The sequence below is a fragment of the Cyrtonyx montezumae genome, unplaced genomic scaffold, assembly GCF_038088225.1.
Source record: "Cyrtonyx montezumae isolate F1298 unplaced genomic scaffold, pur_monq_1.0 scaffold_5, whole genome shotgun sequence".
Taxonomy (NCBI): Eukaryota; Metazoa; Chordata; class Aves; order Galliformes; family Odontophoridae; genus Cyrtonyx; species Cyrtonyx montezumae.
Window position 1 is genome coordinate 8,694,792 of NW_027072056.1, and position 22,308 is coordinate 8,717,099.

At 37.8% G+C, this 22,308-nt stretch overlaps 2 protein-coding genes across 2 annotated transcripts in view; one reads left to right on the forward strand and one right to left on the reverse strand.

The window, feature by feature from the left end:
- Positions 1-3,342, reverse strand: part of COL4A4 (collagen type IV alpha 4 chain) — a 61,314-nt gene extending 57,972 nt beyond the window's left edge. The window contains exons 1-3 of the mRNA XM_065748308.1: positions 3,266-3,342; positions 792-983; positions 195-234 (exon numbers count right to left, since the gene is read on the reverse strand). Coding sequence (XP_065604380.1) covers positions 195-234; positions 792-847 — 96 coding nt within the window. The 5' untranslated portion in view covers positions 848-983; positions 3,266-3,342. The remainder of the gene's footprint in view (positions 1-194; positions 235-791; positions 984-3,265) is intronic.
- Positions 1,476-22,308, forward strand: part of COL4A3 (collagen type IV alpha 3 chain) — a 59,261-nt gene continuing 38,428 nt past the window's right edge. Inside the window, exons 1-13 of the mRNA XM_065748407.1 lie at positions 1,476-1,510; positions 2,876-4,088; positions 12,756-12,812; positions 15,285-15,374; positions 17,063-17,107; positions 18,005-18,049; positions 18,343-18,405; positions 18,962-19,015; positions 19,739-19,765; positions 20,377-20,454; positions 21,331-21,393; positions 21,844-21,879; positions 22,002-22,043. Coding sequence (XP_065604479.1) covers positions 1,476-1,510; positions 2,876-4,088; positions 12,756-12,812; positions 15,285-15,374; positions 17,063-17,107; positions 18,005-18,049; positions 18,343-18,405; positions 18,962-19,015; positions 19,739-19,765; positions 20,377-20,454; positions 21,331-21,393; positions 21,844-21,879; positions 22,002-22,043 — 1,848 coding nt within the window. The remainder of the gene's footprint in view (positions 1,511-2,875; positions 4,089-12,755; positions 12,813-15,284; positions 15,375-17,062; positions 17,108-18,004; positions 18,050-18,342; positions 18,406-18,961; positions 19,016-19,738; positions 19,766-20,376; positions 20,455-21,330; positions 21,394-21,843; positions 21,880-22,001; positions 22,044-22,308) is intronic.

Sequence of the window (22,308 nt, forward strand, 5' to 3'; positions counted from 1 at the left end):
GTTAGTAATTAGGAGAATTCGAAGGAGAAAATCACAGAAGAGTTAAGCTGAGAAGTTGAAAAGAGAGAACTGCAGAAATATCGAAAGAAACATCACCATTTTCTCACAAAGCTGCAGGTCACTTTGCTTTATGTAGTGTTTTTTAACTATACCAGCTTATTTACCAACTGTTTAAAGTAAATATTGTTGCTTACCCCATCAATTTCTTGTGCTGAAAAAACAATCAGCAGCCACCTGATGTAAAAGAAGGAGAAAGCTAGTTTACAACTAAAATTCCAATATCCAACCTTCATAAAAATGTTACCTCTAAAAATAGGAACACAGACATGATTGGGATGATTAATTACTAAATGTATATTTTAAAGGATGTGCATCAAGAAATGGTCAATGCACCCTATGTAATTTTAACTTTTTGGATGAGTGGGACTGAGTATGAACAGATAGGGATGGGTAAGACTATGTAAAATTATTCTGAGGCAGGCATTCGGGTATGAGTTTGTCATCATTTTCACTGCTACAAATAAGTTAATTACTGGATTATAGGAACATCTTTCCTTTTAAAACAGATCCAGCATTATAGTTCCTGTTTTCTACTGTTTAAATAGCATAGTACCTGAAATTTAAATGGTCTCAACATACAGACAATAAAAATCTAATATAGTAAATTACCTGACATGCTAATTGAATTTATGATATACTACAGATCATTTAACTGGTGATTACTGTTCATTTGACAGCTAAGAATGTATCTCAGTAACTAGTTAAACATTGTAGTGATCTGTAAAACTTACCAGGCAGTTCTGATAAGCCACTTAATTCGTTCAAATGAATCCTTTGTTAATGCCATTTACATTGATTGATGACCTGGACATGCAGCACTTTTTTCTTTGTTTTATAAGCAAACCAGCAGACCTTATGTTTTCTTCTATTTGTGGATGGTCTAAAGACACCATTCCATTCTGTTGTTGTTTTCTCCTCTGAACCTGTTTAAGATATATATATATATATACGATGTCCAATTTTACATGAATTACTGGAAAAGCAAAATGTGTGACCCATTTCAATATATCATATTGCACAGCTTTATAATGGCACTACATTATATTGTCCCTTTACAAGCAACCTTTTTATTAACTATCCATTTATTTCAAGAGATCTATATATGTAATTACAGATCAACAGGACAAGGGTGCAAGATTTCACACCAGAAAAAAAACCAAGTCTTTCACCATAATGAACAAAGAGCATCCTGCATAATTATTTTTAAAAAACAGTCATAACAACTGATTTTGCTAAAAACTTCAGAAAGAAGACGTGACATATTTCCAAAGTAGGGCCTAATGAACTTCAAAAAAGCTAACTACACTGTGCACCTGTGACCTCTGACTTACATCCACTAGAACTTACACACAGTTCTATGAGAAAATGTGCTGCACCAACCTTTTTGTAAGCTCAAGTTTCATAAATCCAAATAAATGGCCACTTCCTGTGAAGACTTTATATACCACAAGTAAGAAACAATCTGAAATCCTTTGGAATAAGGCACATCTGGCAAACGATTTGAAGAGATTATTTCAAATTTGAAATAAAGAGAGGCTGGGCTTCTCCTAGGGTGCCACATATTTTCATAGTCTATTTTCAGAGCTGTTGTCTTCCAAATCTGGGGAGGTTAATTTTAGGGGAACTGAACTCCAGTTTTCCATCTGTAACCCCAAAGTGATATGCAAGTGACACCAAAACCCAGCTCATGTAATTCTGAAAAACCTGGGGCAGGGGAGGTGGAGAAAACTTGCACTGTAACATAACTGTGATGTTTAGTCTCCAGAAAACAACCAAGAGGGAAGACAATTTTATAGTTATACTCTGACAACATATGACCACAGCTCCATTGTGAGAATTTTCCCATTTTTTCAGAAGTTTCCACATGGATTTTCACCATTTAAAAACTGAGCTTTGTATTATAGCAGAATTTCATTCACTAGATCCTCTGCATATATTTATGTATCTTTTCATAATTCTTTTTCCACTCTCTTGTTCTTCTGTTCCTTCCAAGACTTTTTTGGCCTTTTATTCAAGAGCCCTTCCTCTCCTCTTTAATGACACACAGCTCATCCTGCACACAAACTTATGCAATTCTGAGTACTGACAGTTCTCTCCCACTGCTTCCCCTGACCCTTCTGTCCCAGACATCACATCTTTTAACTTCTGTGAGATTTGTATTACCTTCTCTGACTACCACCAGGTTAAATTTTAAGTGATATATTCAGGTACTTGTAACGTGGAGGTGCCTTTGGCATATAAAGAACACTAGGTCACATTTTCATCTTTATTACAGTATTTCTGCATGAAAAGCATAGCACAGTTGTCAGGTTTAGTAATCTCACAAATAAAATGGGAAAATTTAAGAATTCCTTCCCTGAGATATGATTTTCTCTGTGTGATCACCAGATGTCTGGCTTGGAAAACTTTTTTTCTTTTTCTTTTTTCCCCAGTTTCTCTATACCTGCCAGCTTCCTCTCGCTGATGCTTGGGGTTTGAGAGTGAAGGTGATTGCATCTGTTGTGATGCACAAAGTCTCTGACACTGAACGTTCTGCTCTGCTCCTTCAGAGACACATTTTTGCTGCCAGTCCCAAACTTTGGGGAGAAGCAGCCCCAGTAACTGTCTTTTACAGAAGATCTCACAGGGGCTGAGAGTACGCTCTTTGAACGGAGACCTGGCACTGCTGCCCTCAAGCCTGCACAAGCAGCTGGTCTAGAGAGCTCAGTGGCTGCTTTGTGCTCCGGAAACTTTGGATTTCTGTCTCAACCAGTAGTCTTAACCGACTTTATGTACCTATTTCTATATAGCAAAGCTCTTTCTGTATCATTTGTAGCGCTTTGTCAGCCGCCTCATTAAAAGCACTTCCTCACGGAGGAAGGCGGCAGCGCCGTCGGAAGGCGAACCCCCCCCGCAGGGCAGCGGTGGCAGTAGTACCCCGTGCGCAGCAGTGCCGCCGCAGCCCCACCTCGCTCCTCCGTGCCGTGCCCTCCGACCGTGCTCCTGCCCTCGGTGTCACCCCCACTCCCCTCCGGGGCTCTATAGCCATCCCGCTCCGGGCCCACCGCCGCCCCGCAGCGCGGCTCAGAGCGGACGGGGAGCGGAGCCCCGGTCTGCCCGCGCTGCCCCGCGGCGGGCCGGCTCCTCAGAGCGCTGCCCAGCCCTGCAGGTGCCAGGCGGGACAGCCTCACCTACTGCCGCCCGGGGCTGCCCCTCCGCCGCTCACCTCAGTTCCAGGCGGCAAAGCCCCCGGCTCCTCGTTCGCGCTGCGCCCGCTAAGGGCGAACGGACGATGGCTGTCGGCGGCACCCCAGGCAAGAGACACGGCGGGGCGTGAGTGGGGGGGGGAGAGGGGCGGCCCGAAGGGCCCCGCCCCGGCCAGCCCTGTCCCAGCCTTGTCCCTGTCCCCACCCCAGGGAGCCAGCAGCGCCGAGGAGGGTGCGAGGCGGCAGCCCCGGGGCCAAAAGCCTCGGGCGGGCAGGGGGCAGAGTTCGGGCGCGGGGCCGAGCTCCGCGGGACGCCGAGCGGGCACCGGGATGGCGGGCGGGGGCTGCACGCAGAGCCTGGCAGTGCTGCTGCTGCTGCTCGCCCTGCCGTGGCCGGGCCGCGCCGCGGCTGAGGTGAGTGCACGGGACGGGGCGGCGGCGGCGCGGGCTCTCGCGGGGCACAGCGGTTCCTCTCTGCATCGCAGCGGGAGCGGTCGGGAGGGAGAAAGGCGAACAGGTTGCGCGGTGAAACGATGCACCTCAGCGCGAGAGCGGGTGAGCCGCGTCTCGCCCGGGTGCGGTGTAGCCCCCAGTGCCGGGCACCGTTACCTCGCACAGCGGTTGGGACCGACGGGGCGCGAAGGAGCGGTCCTCGCAGGACCGCAGAGAAGCGCGGCCAGCCCCGCCCCGCAGCCCGGGGCTGCGCGTGGTGCTGGGCGCTGTGCGGGTGGGGCGGCCCAGAGGGAACCTGTTCCGTCTGCAGCACCTGCGTCCACTTTGCCGCAAACTCACCTTAGAGCGCGATCTGTCGCTCAGGTCTTTGATGCACGGGCATTACTGTCGGTCAGAATGTTCTCCTGTCATACTTCAGTGATTGCTGAGCATTCCTCCTCTGTCTGGCTGTAACGCTTAGATAGGGGTTCCCAAGTGGAGAGGAGCGGTCAGCTATGGGGCAAACAGGTCAGGGTGGCTGTCCGCGTTTCTGGTACGTGTCCTTCAGAAAACTGCTGGCTTCAGGAGATTTCAAGTCCTGTTTCACCAAATGTTTGTCAGTAGTGTTGATTTCTCCCTGCATGTTCTTACTGCATACGGAAACACTGTCAGTCAGTGTCAGATCATCTACTCAGTTGCTGCTAAATAGAGCCAAATGATGGTTCTGCTGTGAAGATAAACCAAAGCAAATTATTTACTGATAATGTTTCTTTTAAAATATTGCAGCTATTCCATCCATTGAATGTGGATAAGGTGCCTTGAAACGGAACAAGCACCTCAATATCATGTGTTCTTTCACTCTAATTAACTTGCAGACAAGTTTAGTCATTAAACAATGATCCGATTGTTGTTTTTTTTTTTTATAAGGGAATTAAAATACCTTTTGGTTTTTATGTAGAACAGAGGTACCAGATCTGTTTGCCATTTCAGTAAATTGCTAATTTTATGCAAAGTTTGTTCAGGTTCTGCATAGAAGGCAAAATGAATAAACTCAACATCTCTCTCTATCTTTCACCTAGTTTGCTCTTCTTGGTTCCATTCTCCTCCTCTGCTCATACCTCTCATGACCCTTGTTGCTCCTAGGACATGAATATCATCATTTACACTTCTGGATGGCTCATAAGAGCGCAGGCTGCATACCAGGAACTCCTCTCACAGCACACACATTCCCTTTTGGCTAAGGGTAAATCATGAAGCTCCCTGCTTTCTGGAACATTGTTATTACCGTACCCTTGTTTACACTTTGGTCTTAAAGGCTGGGTATGGGATGGTAAGAAGTGTCTGCCCTTCAAGGTTTCTACTGAGGTTTTGCTGTTTAAGTGAAGCTTTACTCCAAGGTACTGATTCAGTGATGCTCTGACAATTCAGGGGATTTCAGATATTGTCTGAGATCAGTTAAAACTACATTTACAACAGATGGCTGTGGTCAGTTTAAGATTCAGATGTCATAGTTTCTGGGTTGGTTCTTTTTGTATCAAAGTGCTGATATTTTCAGAAGGAAAATTCTGTTCTAAGAATTTTTTTCTAAGCGATGGAGGAAATTAGAACTTTAAAACAGTTACATTTGACATCCTAGTTTGTGGGTACTGTTAACTGGCATAAAGTGATTTATTATAGCAATTGACTGAATAAATCACTGTGTGTGGAATGGAGTGCCCATTACAAAGAAATAGCTGATGTTTATGTTTGAAAATCATTCTGTGCTGTCATAGAAAAATAAATTGATATTTGACAAGCAGTCATTATTTTTCCTGCATGCATATGTTGTAAGATATTTTAGTATAGGCACATTTTTAGTGTATGCTTTTTAATAGCTCAATAAGTAATTCATTTCCAAAGACAAGAAATTAAATTATTAATTTGTGCCTGATGCTGTTTATATAGGAAATTGTAGTCTTCACAGTCATGAATTCTCTGTCCTTAGGAGCTTGAATTTTCTGGCACATACTAGGGAGTATTATTATCTGCATTCCTGGCCACTGGCATGCTCTAATCACATCTTCTGAAAACTCAGCAGAAGTAGCATCTTCCCATGTCAAAGGCTTTCAGCTTACTTGATGTATTCCTTTACTCCAAATACTGATGTTATAATCCTTTGGATTTTCCCACTGTTCTTATAAATACTTTAGAATAATAGGGGAAAAATGATTTCTTTTTTTACTCAGGGAACAAGATCTTTCTAATTCCTCAAATATTTTTATTCCTCTCAGGTAAATAAATAAATAAATAAATATTTTATTCCTCTCAGGTAAATAAATAAATAAATAAATTTCTACTGATTCATTTTAACAATGGCTGAAGCTGGCACTATCTTGATATGTGTATAATCTGATTATCTCTTTTGATACCATTTAGAGTCTTCTTTTATGGTCTCATGATGAATGTCCTGAAATGAAACATGAATCTAAACACGTTCCCTGAAATTTGCTGTGACAAACAACACTGATAAGAAAAATACATTGGTCAAGTTCATTAATTCTTAATCAGTGCTGCTTCTTAGTGACATAATTCATTTTTATGATAACACTATGTTGTTCAGGATGAAAGAGGGCTTCTACCTGAAGAAGATTACTTGATTGTAAGACGCTCATCACCTCACATTACCTGTATTTCTGGATTTTTACTGTAATACAATTATTGCATTATCTCACAGGTTAAAGCTATATATTCTGTATTCTATATTTGCAGCAATCATTATTCTTTGGGTTTTTTCATCATTGCAAAGGAGGGAAGATAACAATTCCAGTGACTACAAAGCTTGAGAAGATCTTTTTTCCATCCTCTTTCTCACTTTTGCTTACAACTCATGGATAGGCACATTAATTTTTTTTTCCATGGGTAGAATTCACAGGCAAATACTTATAAGCTTTTCTTCTTGCAATATTTTTATCTGTTTGTTTGACTGGTTTCCTAATTGTCTGCAAACTATATTGCAATAACAAATAGATCTTAATATATGGCTCTGGGAGTGAACAATACAATGTTCTAGCTCAGACATGAGCATCTCTAAACCTGCTAAGAATGGGATGCAGGCTGACTAGCTTTGTGTAACCAGGGATCAAAACACTGGAAGGACAAAGCAGTGTCATGGTGAGAATGTTCCTTTTCTGCTGCCTTTGGAAGCACCCAGGTTCTCTGTTGCACAGGGCAGCTGAGAAGGGAAGACATGCACCTGAATATACAAAAGAGTTCACTGAGCACATTAGAAAAACAAGTTCTTTGTGAAGTGCTCTCTTTGATTTGGTTCATATGATCCCAAGTATGAAGTCAATGGGGGTGTTACTCCAATAATTGGGCCTAGTAGACTATTCTGATTCTGATTGACTCTATAAATAGTTGTTATGCAGTCGTCATCTCCATAAACAGGCCAGCATCAGAGTGCTGCTGGGCTGTGTTTTTCTCACTGGGCCATGATCAGGGTTAGTGTTAATTGGCACAGTTGCCCTCATGTTACTGCATCAAAACTGGGGAGTTCTGCTCACATACATCACGTGGAAGCTTGGTCTGATGGCCAGGAAAAGTTAAGTGTTCTGTTTAGAGCTGTAAGCAGCGGCATACAACTGAAAGATGCTGAACCTCATTAGAGGTTCTTTGTAAAATGCTTGTGAAACATGAACTTCTGCCTCTTAATATGTTGCTTTTTCTTACCAATCTGCAAAGTAAATACACATTTAAGCGTATAACTATACATTAACTATATAATTCAAGTTATATTGCTGACTAAATAAAATTACCAAAGCGGGCAGGTAAGCACTGGTTCTTCATTTCTTTGCATTTCTTATAACAGCATTTTATTTTGAGGTCTTTTCTAGCAATCTCTTCAGCAATACCTAGAGCTGGTTTATCATAACATGTCTGTGAAACAAAATACTTAGCTATTAAGTGCAGCTAGTATGGGATGTCCGGTCATCTGTTTTACTGTCACATTCTCACCCTGCTGCCTAACAGAGTAACACTAGAAGGCTCAGTGTTTTGGCATGGATTACAGGAGCCTAGGAGGAAGGTGAAATACAAAAAGACTTTTTTCTTCTTAACTGTTTATGGTCCCTGCCTCTCCTGTGCACAGAAAAGTTTCTGTTTTGTCACACCGTGTATTCCTAGTTTTATTTTTGTTGCTTGTCATCTGTTTTTACTTAGCAGTTTTGTGGTAGGGTACAGGTCTCACAGGTTTACAGGTTTTCCATTTGCCTTGGTTCAGTGAAGGCTTTTTAATTGGGGCTTTAAGCTGCATTTTTTCCAGAAATTGTTTTGGAGGAAGCTGCAAGAAAAAGCAACCTTTTTTGTTTTGTTTTGTTTTTAAATCCGTGAAAACACAAAGCCTTTCAAAAAGGAAAAACCAGAGCATGTGCAAAGCTTTCTCTGAGCAAGCCACTGTTGCTTTTATAGCTATTTGCACCACTTAACAGAAGATGCACACCAGGAATTCTATGAATATATAAATTTACAGGCCTGAGGAGACAACAGTTACGGTGAATAACATTCCCACATGTAACAGCTGGGAAGAAATACAAAGTGCGTGATACAACACTGATCGTATTAAGGTAGGATAGCAAGAAATAGCTAGTTAAATTATATGAATTATTTGTTCTTTAATTACTCTTTTAACACGGCTCTCGCTTAGGAAGGAAGAGCACGGATGAATGAGCTGATTAAACACCCTTAAGAGTTTGTTACACTGACAATTATGTGACTTGAGTTGCCTAATCTCTTTATCCATATGGAAAGGAAGAATATTTGTTTGTGTTGTCCCTTTGTCCTTCTCAAGATCAGGAGGAAAAAAGCACAAAACAGCAAAGCACAGGGATGGCATTTATGGGACTGCCTTGAGAAAGTTTGAGTATAATGTCAACAGTTAGCTTCAGTTTCTGATAGCTCTCATCACATTAGCAATATAGGGAAACTGTAAAGATATTGGTCTTCTCCTATTTATCCATATCAGTGTTTAAATGTGAGTTTTCAGTTGGTTTGCAAATGCACTTGTGAACATACTGCATAAAGGAACAGAACCTTCCCAAAAGAACTCCAAACAGCTTTAAATTAAGAACAGGAAGAAGTTCTTATCAAATTCAATAGGTGCATGTTGGATGTTCATGTTCATCACAAATTGTGTATTTGTTAATTGGACACAAAATACTGCTTCTGTGAAATGATATCAACATTATTTTCCTATGACTGTAAATGCTTAGGACTTCTCTTTTGTGCCTCATACTGAAAGCAGCACATTCTCAGCATTATAAGGTCCAGGCGAGGAGGAGTATTCAGTAACTCTTCCCCTGCAAGGTTCCCAAAACAAGTGTTTAATGGAGCTCATTCAGCAGCAGCAATGTCTGTAGTGTTACAGTTGTCTTACACAGCATCCTCAGAGATCAGCTCTCTCTGCATAAAACATTACTGACTGAATTGTTCATTAATTAAAGTTGCAGCTTTATTTCTTAGTAATAGAAAGTGAAAAAAAAAGAATTTTTCAGGTACAAGGCATTCATCTGGTAGGCAAAATATTATGAGTTCTGATAGCATTCATTGCTGTTAACAGGAGTCTCCTAAGGTAGGAATGTCTGGCTGCCTTCCAGTTCACAAGTGACTACACAATATGTCAGGGTTTGGGAACTGACATATTTTCCTTCATCTCATCATCTCCTGTTTCTGCTCTATGTTGTCTATACTTATTGAAGGCTTAATAATTTGGTTTTGTTGTACTGGTCCAGCAATCACTAAAAAAACACAAAGTTCTTCCTGGTCTTTGATAATTTTAACGAATTCATGTTTGATGCTTAGAATGCATGAAAAACTTTTAGTATACAGATAGCAATTGTGAGAGTGGTATTTTGTTTTGATAGCAGTGTTTTGGAGTGAGGGGACTTCATTCTCCAGAACCTTGTAGGCTACATGATGATTTACATTTGTACAGCATGAGGAATATGCTGCCAAGGTCACGTATCTACTGACCATCCCTAGATAGAATTACTGACTGTGCTAGTCTAGAGTGGAGTATCTTAACATAAGTGCATCTTAGACTCAGAAAAATAGATTTTCCATATCTAGCTTTTCCCACAGTAGGAACTTCTCTGTAGACAGCTGTGCTCTCAGATTGCCTGCTTGGGCAGCTTATGACAAATTGTTAAAACCATGACTTTGGCCAAGCTAGAAGGTTTACCTAGTGCCATAGTGTTCTTTAGAAAACACTGTGACTCTGTGCAGCATATGTCCCCCAGCACAAGTCTGTAGTGCAGATAATTGTTAAAACAAAATTTCCCACTTAATATAATCATAATATTTTACATCCACTTTCATTAGATGTAACAGAAAACACATGGTAAAGATCATTAGAGAAACGGCTTTTTGTAGTTTTGAACATTATATGAACATCAACTATTTAAGCAGTATTATTCTTTATGCTTGGTTGTAGTTTATAGACACAGCTGGAATGTGTAAAGTGATTACTTTGCACTGAGACAGCTTAAGAGGAATTTCTGTGTGTCAGCAGTCTTGAAAATTCATAATCAGGGCTCTTTAAGGCATTGACTCACTGATACATAATTTTAATTAGAATCTAAGAGAAAATAAATAAAAAACTGGAAAATAACAGCTACTGTACTTCTACTTAAAAAGGGTTATTGTGATGACCTGCGAAATTTTAGACAGCTCAGGGTACTGTTATTGGAAAAGCAAATGAAAAATAAGAGGGAAGAAAAAGAGAGAAGTATTATCACTCGAAACAAACAAACTAACAAAAAGATCTTGTCCAACAAACCTGGTTTCATGTTTCAGTGGTTTCAGTGAAGTTCTTCTTTAGTGATCTTGAAGTTAGAAGATAAAAACCCGATGACAGCATATGTGAGTTACTAATAAAAATGAAATTTAAATGAAAAATCAGACTGTAGTTTTAATAATGAGCATGATCAGCTGCTAGAACCACCAGTGAAGGAGGTGAGATCTTCACTACTCACTTGAGGCAAGACACCTGGGCTGTTTTTACTGTCTGGTGTTATTAACGGATATCACTGGCACTGCATTCATGTTTAAATTTAACATTCATGTTAAAATTCCTCATGTTGAACAGTCATCTTTGATTTGTGTTAACCAGGACTTATCTCTGGAGCCAGTGGTTTTCACTCATGAAATTAAAGACCAGTCAGGCCCAAAGTGCACATTTAAGCCCTGCTTCAACAAGATTACTCTATTCTTACGGAACATGTTTAATTTCATCTCACTGTTCATTTGAATGCCTTTATTACTCATCTTGTTTGGTTTTAATAGAGACTTAATCTGAAGCTTACTTATAGTACATGATACCTGATATGATACCTGATCTTGCTGCAACACACTTTGCTGTAGCTCTGTTTTTGGTGCGGGTTTACTTATTTGTGTTGGGTTTTTTTCTTCATAGATAAATGATAGCTGACCTACTCAACTCTTCTCCAGGTCCACAAAAACAAACCCTTCTGTCGTTCTAGATCTCCTTATGGAATGACATATAAGGAGAAATATTGGTTCACCATCCTTTCCTCAACAACAAAGTGTTTTTCTGCGTGTTTTGTTGTTGTTGTCATTGCTCTGTTTGTTCGCTGTTTTTTAAAATGTCTGTTCACCGCTTAATTCATGTGATTTGTTGTTTATACAAGGACATTCCTTTGTCCTTCAGACTAGATTTTGGGGTTGGAAATCTAGTTCCATCTTCTATCTACTTGTTTGGAATAAATTGAGATGGTTACTACAAAACTCAGAACTGGAAAACATGCAGCCAATATGTGGCTACAGTAATACATCTACTTATGAAAATGTTATTGTGAGAAATAATATTTTAATAACTTATAATAATACATTAAATAATTTTAATAATATTAAATGCCTCCATTTTATAACTTGACTATGTACTATTACTGTGTTGTGATTCTTTGATGAAGAATCTGCAGGTATCTTACAGGGCTGTGGAGATATGCAGGCATCATCAGTGGTGTAAGTGAGCAATGATTGTTTGGTTCACAGCTCCCTTACAGAAGGCATAATCCAATCTTATGTAAAAATCATGTGCCAAAACGTTTAGTATTATCCAACTGACTGTCTGTATAATGTAAAATCATCATTTCAGTTTAGTCTAAATTGATCTGAAAACTAGCTAATAGCAAATTAAGCACATTCTAGGATATAAGATATTTGTTCCTTTTCTATTGTTTGGAACTTTATCATAGTGTAAGTAATTGCAATAAATATATATATTAAAATGAGAGAGTAACATGAAAAATAACTTTCTTTCTGTAGGGATACCATTGAAAAATTCATTATGCAAAAGCTTCAAAAACAAAGGAAAGAGTTTAAGTATACAAAGAACAACAATTGATGCAGCATACTCCGCCTCTGTATGAAATACATAGCTTCAATAACCTTAACAAAGTTTTAGTATGTAAAAAATTTACATTAATATTATTTTACTGCACTGAGATGGGTTATGTCTACCTGAGCATAGCAAAGTCCTTGGCACAGTTATCCTAGATGGGCTAGGCTAGCTCAGTTCCTGGCTGCATGATAGCTGTAGCAGGAACGGGGCATAGGGAGTTTAACATTTCTCATACTCCCCAGGGGATCTCAGATGTGTTTTGTAGCTCTGCTTGAGCTCACTGCTCAAACTGGGTACGTGAGCTTCCTGATGTAGTTATCCTTTCCAGTTACTTACAGGATGTCTTTTGGTTTGTTTATTATATATCTTTTAAAATTAATCATCAGTGTTTAGTCCTGTGATCCCAAACTCTTGAATTGTAGACTTCATATTGATATTAATAGTTCAAATGGTGCCAGAACGGCTTCTTGGCCTTCACCCCAACTTTTAAAGGGAAGCAGCGACCTTACCTGCCTCAAAAGACTGCACTGAGCAATAAAGAGCTATTTTCTTTTGTTGAGAATTGCTGCTCTTCATGAACATTTTTTAAGTTGTGTTATCTTAAAAAAAGGCTCTCATTTGTCCTTCACCAAGAAACACGATGAGGAAAATTTTGTTATAAAATCTGTCCTTTTGTTTTCCAGAACTGTGTATGCAAAGGTAAAAGCCCCTGCTTTTGTGATAGCATGAAAGGCAATAAGGTAAGAGCAAGTATAAATTTCCTAGGATTAGTTTATAGTGGAAAATTGTTAATATATTAGTTGACTTGATACAGTGAGTGAATTTATTTTGTGGTGATATCCTGTCAGCAAAGTCTATGGCAAATTGTAAAGGAAATACATTGTGTCACAAAAAAAAGGTTAAAATTACTCCAGACACTGTTTATGAATGTAAAATACATTTATTAATCAATGAATTTATATTAATATTAATTAATGATTGTTTACACTTTTGTGTGTTGTTTGGTTAGGTTCCTTTTACAGACTCCTAACAAATGCTTTCAGTTCTCACTACCCTGGCAGCAGCAGCTCTCCTGTTACAGATTTCATAATGGCACTGTGTTCATTGGGCTTTTTTTCCATCTCTGGACCTTGCCTACCTGCACCCACCACTGACCTCACCTTTTCCAGTTCCTGATGATTTTTTCAGTTCCTTATTGATACGTGCACTGGTATCAATCAGATAAATTGATATCTGATTCAATTGATATCTGTTTCTGAGTCCTGATCACAAACACCTTGTCAGGAGCAGGAGAACAGTGTCAAGTCTATCAAAAGTAACAGAACTGCAGCTCTGCCTGTTGCCAGTAGTTGCTTGGCAGAGGCTCAGTGTGGCTTTTAGACAAACCTGAATTACACAAATGCCAAAAATTCTTTCAAACTCATTCTTGTAGTTTGAAAAACAACCGATTCACAATGAAAGGGGCATTATTAGAGAAGTCATGGTTGTAGTTCAGGATAACTGTGGGACACAGTGATTGCTGTACTAAACCTTAACAATAGATTTTGGATGTGTACACACCATGATGTCAGTATAGACTTAGGGTTGTGATCATTCCCACTGATCAGTACATCTGGTTGGTAGAAAATCGCTCTTGACTTCTCTTCTGTACTTAGGTGTGAAGTATGTCATATTATACCACTGTTAATCTTGCCTTTAGGAAGCTTGGTTTTGGTGGTGGAGAAAAGTTCTCTCACATTAAAATGTGAAAAATAAGAAAAAAAAATAAACTGCCGCTAGAAGAGAAATATTGATGGGTGAGCACTCACAACATGTCTTTATCAGTTCCCTTTTAAATCTACTGAGCAATTAGTAGGTAAGACTGCTGAAGTTTTTCAGGTAGCATTGAGAAGTGAGGACAGTTTATATTCATTGGTATGTTTTCACAACTGTTTAACATTAAGAAATTCCCCAGCGTGAAAATCTGATATTTTTTATCTGTCAGCAAGAAAGTGTGAGTAATACGGCAGGTGCACAATGGAGATGAGTGAAGGGGTCAGGCAAACCTCTTCTCTATAGCTGAAGTGCATCCTACAGTTTGCTGCGGTGAGCGTGTAGTATGATCAGTAATTTCAGTTACTTTTTTTTTCTATGGGATAGTACCACACCCCCTCCAGTGGCGCATCTTGGTACAACAGTTCCTTTTTGCCTTTCTTTTCTTCTGCACGGCAGAATTGCAAATGCTTATTATTATTATTATTATTATTATTATTATTATTATTATTATTATTATTATTATTATTATTAGTGTGTGTGTGTATAATTCTCCTCTGATAATACAGTAGGAAAATAGACTTCAAAGGAATTGATAACCCCATCCTCTCTCCATCTCATGCTGTGATGTAAACCATCCTGAATAAGTAATTCTTCAATGAAGTAAAAGGGATTTTGCTAAACTTCTTCTGTCTGAAAAGTTAAATTTTTTCTATGAGTTTCTTGGCCTGAAGTACTTTATTTCATCCAGGATAAAACTTGCATGTTTATTATATTTAACTAAAAAAACGAGAATACTTTTCCTGCTGCAAGTTTGCCTTCTTTATTTTGTTTGTCTACCTTTAATCTATGTTTCTTTCACGTGGTTTGGTTATTTGAACTCAACCTTTAAGAAAAGACATGAAATTGTAATTGGATGGCTTAATCTTTGAGACACAGTAAAATGTTAAAGTGTTGTAACTTATTTTATTCTGTCTGAGCAGTTTTACTACATTTTCACTTTCACTATTTCTTTCTGTGGATTGCATGGAGAGAGGTATTGGTGATTTGGAATTGACCTTGCTGTATAACAGAAGTCATTATGTTTGCCAACCAGAAATTAGGAGTGCTATGGTGATTTCAAATCTGTGTTTCTTCTTGAGGCTAAACATGATTCTTATTTCTTGTTAATATACCAAGTCCTTTCCTAAACTTTTCATGCTGCCAGTTAAATTCTGTACTCTGTGAAAATTTGAGTACTGATGTCTTCTAGTATTTTCATAATTATTGTATTACTTTAGTGATACTATGCAGGCTAGACAGTACCCAGGTCAGTGTGGGCAAGGATAATTTATCTGCCTCAGTAGTAGAAATGGATGTAGATGTTCAGAGGCAGTAAAAATAATGAATGTCATACAAATAAGTTACCAAAAGGAGAAATCAACAATGTTTTCAAGACTTCTTTTTCTTAACATTCACAGGGTGAAAAAGGCTTCCCTGGTGTTCCGGGCCCACCTGGTCATAGAGGCTTTCCAGGTCCAGAAGGGCCTCCAGGACCGCAAGGGCCAAAGGTATGTTTCAGTGCTGAGAGAAAGATGTTAGATTTGTGCTCAACTGTGAAAGTAAGATATGACTGGATAAATAATTACTTAAAAACAACATCTGTTTAGGTATCTCCCATCCAGTGATTGACATTATGTGGTCAGAAGCTGCAATGTTCATTTTTGAATGAGTGGAAGTAGGTGATGATGAATATATGCTTTTGTCATCATTTTTCCAGGAATCAGTGCTAAAGCACTTGGACTGTCCTGCCAGCGGCAGGGAACATACATCTAAATACATTTTAGTAGCATAACTGCAATTTTGTCTAAACCATGTACTCTGACATCTGTTGCTAGAAGAAGAGGAAACAAGCTATTACTTAGGCAAATAATGAAAAATAGATTTAAGAAAAATTGGAGAGTTTTTTTAGTTAAATGTTTTTTTAGTTAAATCTTGTTTGTTTAGGAAATGCCTCATATCATATTTAACTGAAGTCTGGGGAGAGTGACTTTGGTGACTTGGCTTATGTGCCAATATGCCAAAAGCTCAGTCAAAGTATGAGTTTTCAGTAATTCCTGAATGAGCAGGAATAAAAGAAATTGCTAATCTAAAAACAAAACAAACAAACAAACAAAAAGACAGCATAATTTTTATTTGCTTTTGTCTTGAAGACCTACATTACTGCTGTCATCAATATAATCACTCTTTGGTGAATAAGCTATTTGTAAGTATGGCCTAAACTCAGCCATAGTGTAAGTTAGGAAGAAAGACTGACAACACTGTGATAGTCACATTACATCTAGGACCTCCATTCATGTGGCTTCAACCTTTATCTACACCTTTAAATAAACGTTTATTTATGGTTTTAATTTGTTTGGGTGTTGTTGCATTATTTTCTCATTTCTCTTTTTTACTTTGCTGAACTGATACTTACAGTGAATCTCATACATGTTCATGAGCTGTTTATGTAAACTCATTGAATACAAGGACATCTCTGTTGCCTAAATATCATGTTGTGATGCATTCATGTTAGCTTTTACTATTCCAATGCATGTGATTTATCTTAAGTCAACTGTCAGGCAGGATTTTAGAATTAGTTCTGTATGTTCCCCATTTCCTTTCCAGGTAGAGTAAAAATTGTTTCATGTTATCAGTAATGCTCTAAATGTCTTGAAGTAATTCTAGCAGATTCTGTCTAGACTGTGCTGTGACAGGTTCTGCTGTCTTTCTTTCAGCTCTACTCTCTCTTTCTGTGTAGCTCCCTTTCAGCCTGCTCCTGTGTTTCCTTTCTAGACAAAAAAGCACAGGTTTGAGTGGCTGATACCTGAATATAGCCAATCGTTGCACTGACATCATTCATGTCTAGGAGGTAAAAAAGTACTCCTTACGAGGATACTTATGAGGCTTCCAGCTCTTTCCTTGCAGAGAAGTCCTCACAATTTGAATAGATCTGTAAGAACTGCTTAAGATCCTTGATGGTTATTTTTTGAGCTATGTTAAGGTATATCTTCTGTAAGCACTGAAAAGTAGGGCAAAATGCCATGATGTATGCAAGTTGGATTAAATGCTTGTTTCTTTTAGTGTTTGTTATAGACAAATCCTATATATATTTATATAACTGCATGTGCACAAGTTGATACTAATATTAAAAAATGTATGTCCTGTTTATCATTTGTTTTATTATATTGAAGCATGCAGTTGTTCATTTCTGGTTTAGGGTTCACCAGGGCTTATGGGCTTAGTTGGACCTAAAGGTATACGGGTAAGTACTTTTATTTTAAAGAAGCTTGTATGTATTAAATATCCTGTTTAAAGTGAATGGTAATCTGTCAAAAATGAGTTTATGTGACAGAAGGAAGGGATACCACCCAAAGTGATCTGGACAAGCTTGAAAAGTAGGTCTATGTGTACCTAATGAGGTTCAACAAGGCCAAGTGCAAGGTACTGCACCTTGGTCGGTGCAATCCCAGATTCATCTATAGATTGGGAGAAAAACTTACTGAGAATAGCATTGCAGAAAAAGAGTGTTCTGGTGGATGAGAAGGTGGATATGAGCCATTAATGTGTGCTTGCAGCTCAGAAGGCCAACTGTATCCTGGGCTGCATCAAAAGAAGAGTGGTAAGCAGTAGGGTAGGTGATTGTCTCCTCTGCTCTACCCTCATGAGGCTCTATCTGCTGTACTGAGTCTAGGCCTGGTCCCATCAGCACAAGACAGACATAGAGCTTTTGGACCAGTTCCAGAAGAGGGACACAGAGGTTATGAAAGGGCTGCAGGTTGAGGCAGCTGGGTTTGTTCAGCCTGGAAAAGTCGGAATGGGTACGCACATTTCTTCATTTTTTTCCTGCCTTTTTTGCTATGGCTTATTGTACAAGATTTATGCTATATATGTTTACTTTTGGGATGTGGTATGAAAACATCAGAATGGATTCTATGAAGAGTTGGTTCTGAGTTTTTCTTATCAGGGTAAAGTACTGTATGTTAATAGTTCATAAGGTAGCATTACTTGATGTGTAGTCAGAAGGGCTAAGTAAGATAAAGTAATGATAATGTTTTCATACTTGCATTCATTCTACTTATGGCTATGACAAAAAGGAAAACTGCATGATGAGATTTTCCTTAATATTAGTGACATTATTCTACTATTTTTGTATCATTAGGGAGTCCCAGGCATACCTGGATTTTCAGGGCCCCCAGGCCTTCCAGTAAGTAAAAATGAAACTTACTAAATTTCTCTCTTGAAACACTCTTTAGTACACAATTACTGTCAACCCAGCATACTCAACTCCAGCATCAACATCTGAATTGTTCCTGTCAATTAACTTAGAGATAACAATCTTAGTATCAGCAATTCTTACTCAGTGTAATGATTTCAGAACACTTTGTAATCTTTCAGGTCTTGTGAAACACTGTTCCAGCATAAACTGTTTCAGTGTTGCTGTAGGGTAATATGAAAGTGCAGAAACAAAACTTGTGTCAATTTTGCACTGTTTTTTAGGGTAAACCAGGAATTGCTGGCCACCCTGGGCGCTCAGGTGTTCCGGGTTGCAACGGCACAAAGGTACAAAACAAGCTGATTGTGATTGGCTATGGTTGGGAATGGCCAAAAACATTCTTACTTATATAATAAATAAATAAATAAAACACATTAATATCCTGTACTGTTATTAATTGTGTTTGTTATTTTGATAGAAAAAACTTATTTTGCTTAAAGTCCAGAAGACCTAATCCGCTTTGCCTAACCAGTCCTTCTCTTAACATGGATAACAGAAGAGGGAATTAGTTCATTTTATTTTACTTCTATCTAGCTTGCAACTGACAATTCCTGAATCCCAAAGGCAATAGAAAAATTTAATATTAAAAAAAAATTCAATCTGAAAGAGGGAGTCAGAAGAATTCCTGTTATGGAAAATCATATGTTTTGTAGAGAAACAGAAAACTTGTCTGACATAGCTAATAAATCCTGATCTCTGACCCATGAGGTCAGTCTATACCACTTCTTTTAATGCAGTAGTAATGCAAGTCATAATTTTAGCGTGATAACATTAAAAAAAAACCCTTCTTTTTAAAACATTATTATAATAATAATATGTATTAACAATTGCTTTTACTTTCAGGGTGATCGAGGTTTCCCAGGTCCTCCAGGTAGAAGAGGTGCTCCAGGCATTCCAGTAGGTGTCTGTGAAATTCACGACTGTATTCATTTTTACTCCCTACAGACACTCGGTGAAGGAGTTTTGTAAAGCCTTATATTAGCTGATATTTACAACAGTTGAAATATATGGATATCCCCCAATTTATTAATTTTGAATACAGTGCAGTAAAGAAACAAAAATTTAAAGTGATGCTTAATCTGCTGTATGTTAGGTCTCAACTTTTTGGGCATGCGAATTTATTGTCTGACATTAGCTCTTTAATGTCTCAAGGCATACTCATGAAAATTTAACACTCACTTCTCTAAATATGTACAGGATATATTAAAATAGATTTCATTTTCAGTTTATGTCTAAGTATCATTGAGGATAAAGCCTTCTTAAGCCAGTAACAGAACTAGGAATTAAAGCCAGGACTTCTATTGTGGCTGCATTTTTGTTGTTGTTGTTATTTTTTTTCTTTGCAGAATTTTTTTTTAAGTTTATAAATAACTCTCTGTATGTGCTTGTAGAATTACAGCAGAGTGTCTGGACTACTTTTTGACAGTATGTCATTTTTTTCCTAAATTGAAGTCAGGCACAGCTAACGTGTTTTAGTACACAGCTAGTACGTGGCTATATACCGTGTTCATGAAAGTAAATCACTTAAAGAGTACTGAGTTTAGAGAATATTTATAATGTGTCCTTTCACCATTGTTGCTTACTTTTCTGTTTTAGTAATATGATTGTTCATCTCTATAGGGTACTGCTGGCATAAAAGGAGATAAGGTCAGTCATTTACACTATGTTATCTGAAATATTTATTGGAAATCAACAATTTATACTCACTTTTGCTGCTCAAAATGAGTACTTGATGTCATCATTCACAGAAAACAGGTTTATTTTCCAGAAGTACAACAAATTTTGGTGCTTTGTCTGTGTTAATTACACTCATTCTGAGATATGAAATTGTATTTTTTTCCTTTCCTTTAACTACAGTTATTGGATGTTAAGAATTTATCTCTTTTAAGCACATAAAGAATGAAGCCCTTCCTCAAATAGCTTAAGGAATCCATATGGAAACATACAAATGCATTAGAGAGTAGTTAAATACAAAAAAAAGGACAGAAAAACAGTTCAAGACTATGGATAAGAAAACAGTGTAGATCTGAAATGAAGACTACTTCTAATACAGAGAACTTGGTTGCCTAAAAAAGTTATTTTCTGTTTAATAAAATCTTTAATAAAGATAGGAACTATCTGTAGTGGACACGTAACAGTCATCTTGCAATTCTGATATTGCTTATTTCCCTACAGACTCTAGTAGAAGATTTGAAGCTTAGGATACAGTAAAGAGTTCTACAAGCATATCTTCCTATCTGATTTGTCTCGTTGTCCAGGGGTGCCCTGCAGATGGATATGATCAAGGATATGGTGCAAAAGGTGATCCTGGATTGCCAGGAATGCCTGGACCTCAGGTAATCAATAGTTAACTCTTACTGTGAGATATAAGTATATATGTGCCTACAGTTGTATGTATATACATGTGTCCATAAATTATTTTTATGTACTATGTATTTATATATGTGTAGTATTTTTTACAATTACTCATCTCTAAATGAATCTTTAAAAATTATTAACGTCATATAATCTGACAAATGCAATTTATCAGAAGTCTTTTTTCTGACTTTTCAACACAGAGTACACCAGAATAGTAATTATTTTGTCATGAGAACCAACAGTCTCCATTATCTATTAGTCAAACGGGAAAAGAAAGGTTGCATACAAGAAAAATTGCTTTAGAAATGGTGAAAAATTCCCCATGAAGTAAAATTGGTTCAATTTTTCTAGAAGTGATATCAAAAACCAATATGATCTGTATTTTTTCTAAAAAACAACAAGATTAGTAGAAAACAGCAAAGTAGACATTTATTTTGACTGTTAATATAATCAGAGAACATTGAATTAAACTGAAAATCGACATTTTAAATTTCCAGTTTCTTAAAAAAAGAAGCTTTGAAGAATAGGATTTAATGCATAGGATGTTCCAAAGCTTGAAGGCTTACTTTGCCCAACAGTAGAACTACATAGATAATTAGAATGTCCCTTGTTGCATTAAACAGGACTCATACCCTGGAGTAGTTTAGCTATAGAACAGGTATGTGTTCTGTGTTTCAAAACACAGAATTATACTTCTACATTATCTTGAGACATAAAAAGGAAATCATGATACAGAGCTGCTCCTGTTATTCAATTTGATGCACTTAGCATTGTGATTTTCTCACAGTCTTGCTAGAACATTTATTCCTGTTGTGTTTGTTCATTTGTTTTCATCTTGTTTTTTTAATATGCAGGGTGCTCAGGGTGTTCAAGGATATCCTGGAGAAACTGGACCGCGAGGCCTTCCAGGAACTTCAGTGAGTATGATCTTAAATCACACTTGCTACTTCAACATTTGATTTGCTAAGTAATCTGTGGAATTATCTGACTCTCAGATTTGAGATTTATAGATTTGGATTTGTGAAATCCATACCTTTCTGCATACGTCTGATGCATCTTTAATGCATTATAATTTACATGTTTTCAGACATATCCTTGTCTAAGTAGGCTTAAATTTTTATTTTCAAATAACTAGCTATAAATTAACATTAAGCACTAATGTAAATAACTATAACAGAGGTATATGTTTGCAGTCAGACCACATAAACTACAAACTCTTCACAACAAATTGCAGTGGTAATGGTGCAAGAAGAAATGAAAGAAAGTAATATAACTCAAGTGAAAGCTGGGCACTTCAGGGCTCCTATATTGGTGTGAATACAGTGATTTTTTTACATTTTGGGTTGTTTGTTTCTTTTTTTTTGTAGGGAATGCCAGGGAGACGAGGACCTCCTGGACCTAAGGTAGTCTCAGATTGGTAATGAAAATGAAAACTTCCTGTTATGTGTAACATCTATTTGCTCATTCTGTGGGTGCTATTAAAATACATTTTGTAAAAAGCTCCAAATTGTGTTTGTTTTTACAGGGTCTTATGGGAATGAAAGTAATAGGAACCAAAGGAAGAAAGGTATTTGCATACAATGCTTAACATGTTTTTAACTTTTGTTTTTGATTTACTTGGTGAAATGTTTGGAAAAGTAGGTATTGTGAATAAAAATTCTCAGTATATATGTGGAAGTCTCTTGCTGGAAAATGGTAACATGACAATATATAAGGACTGTTTTCACTTAAGAGTTGAAGATATAAACTTCCTGACAGAAGAGTAGAAACATAAGAGAAGACAGCAGTTAGAATTTACTAACACATGACATGTATATATCATTTATATATCA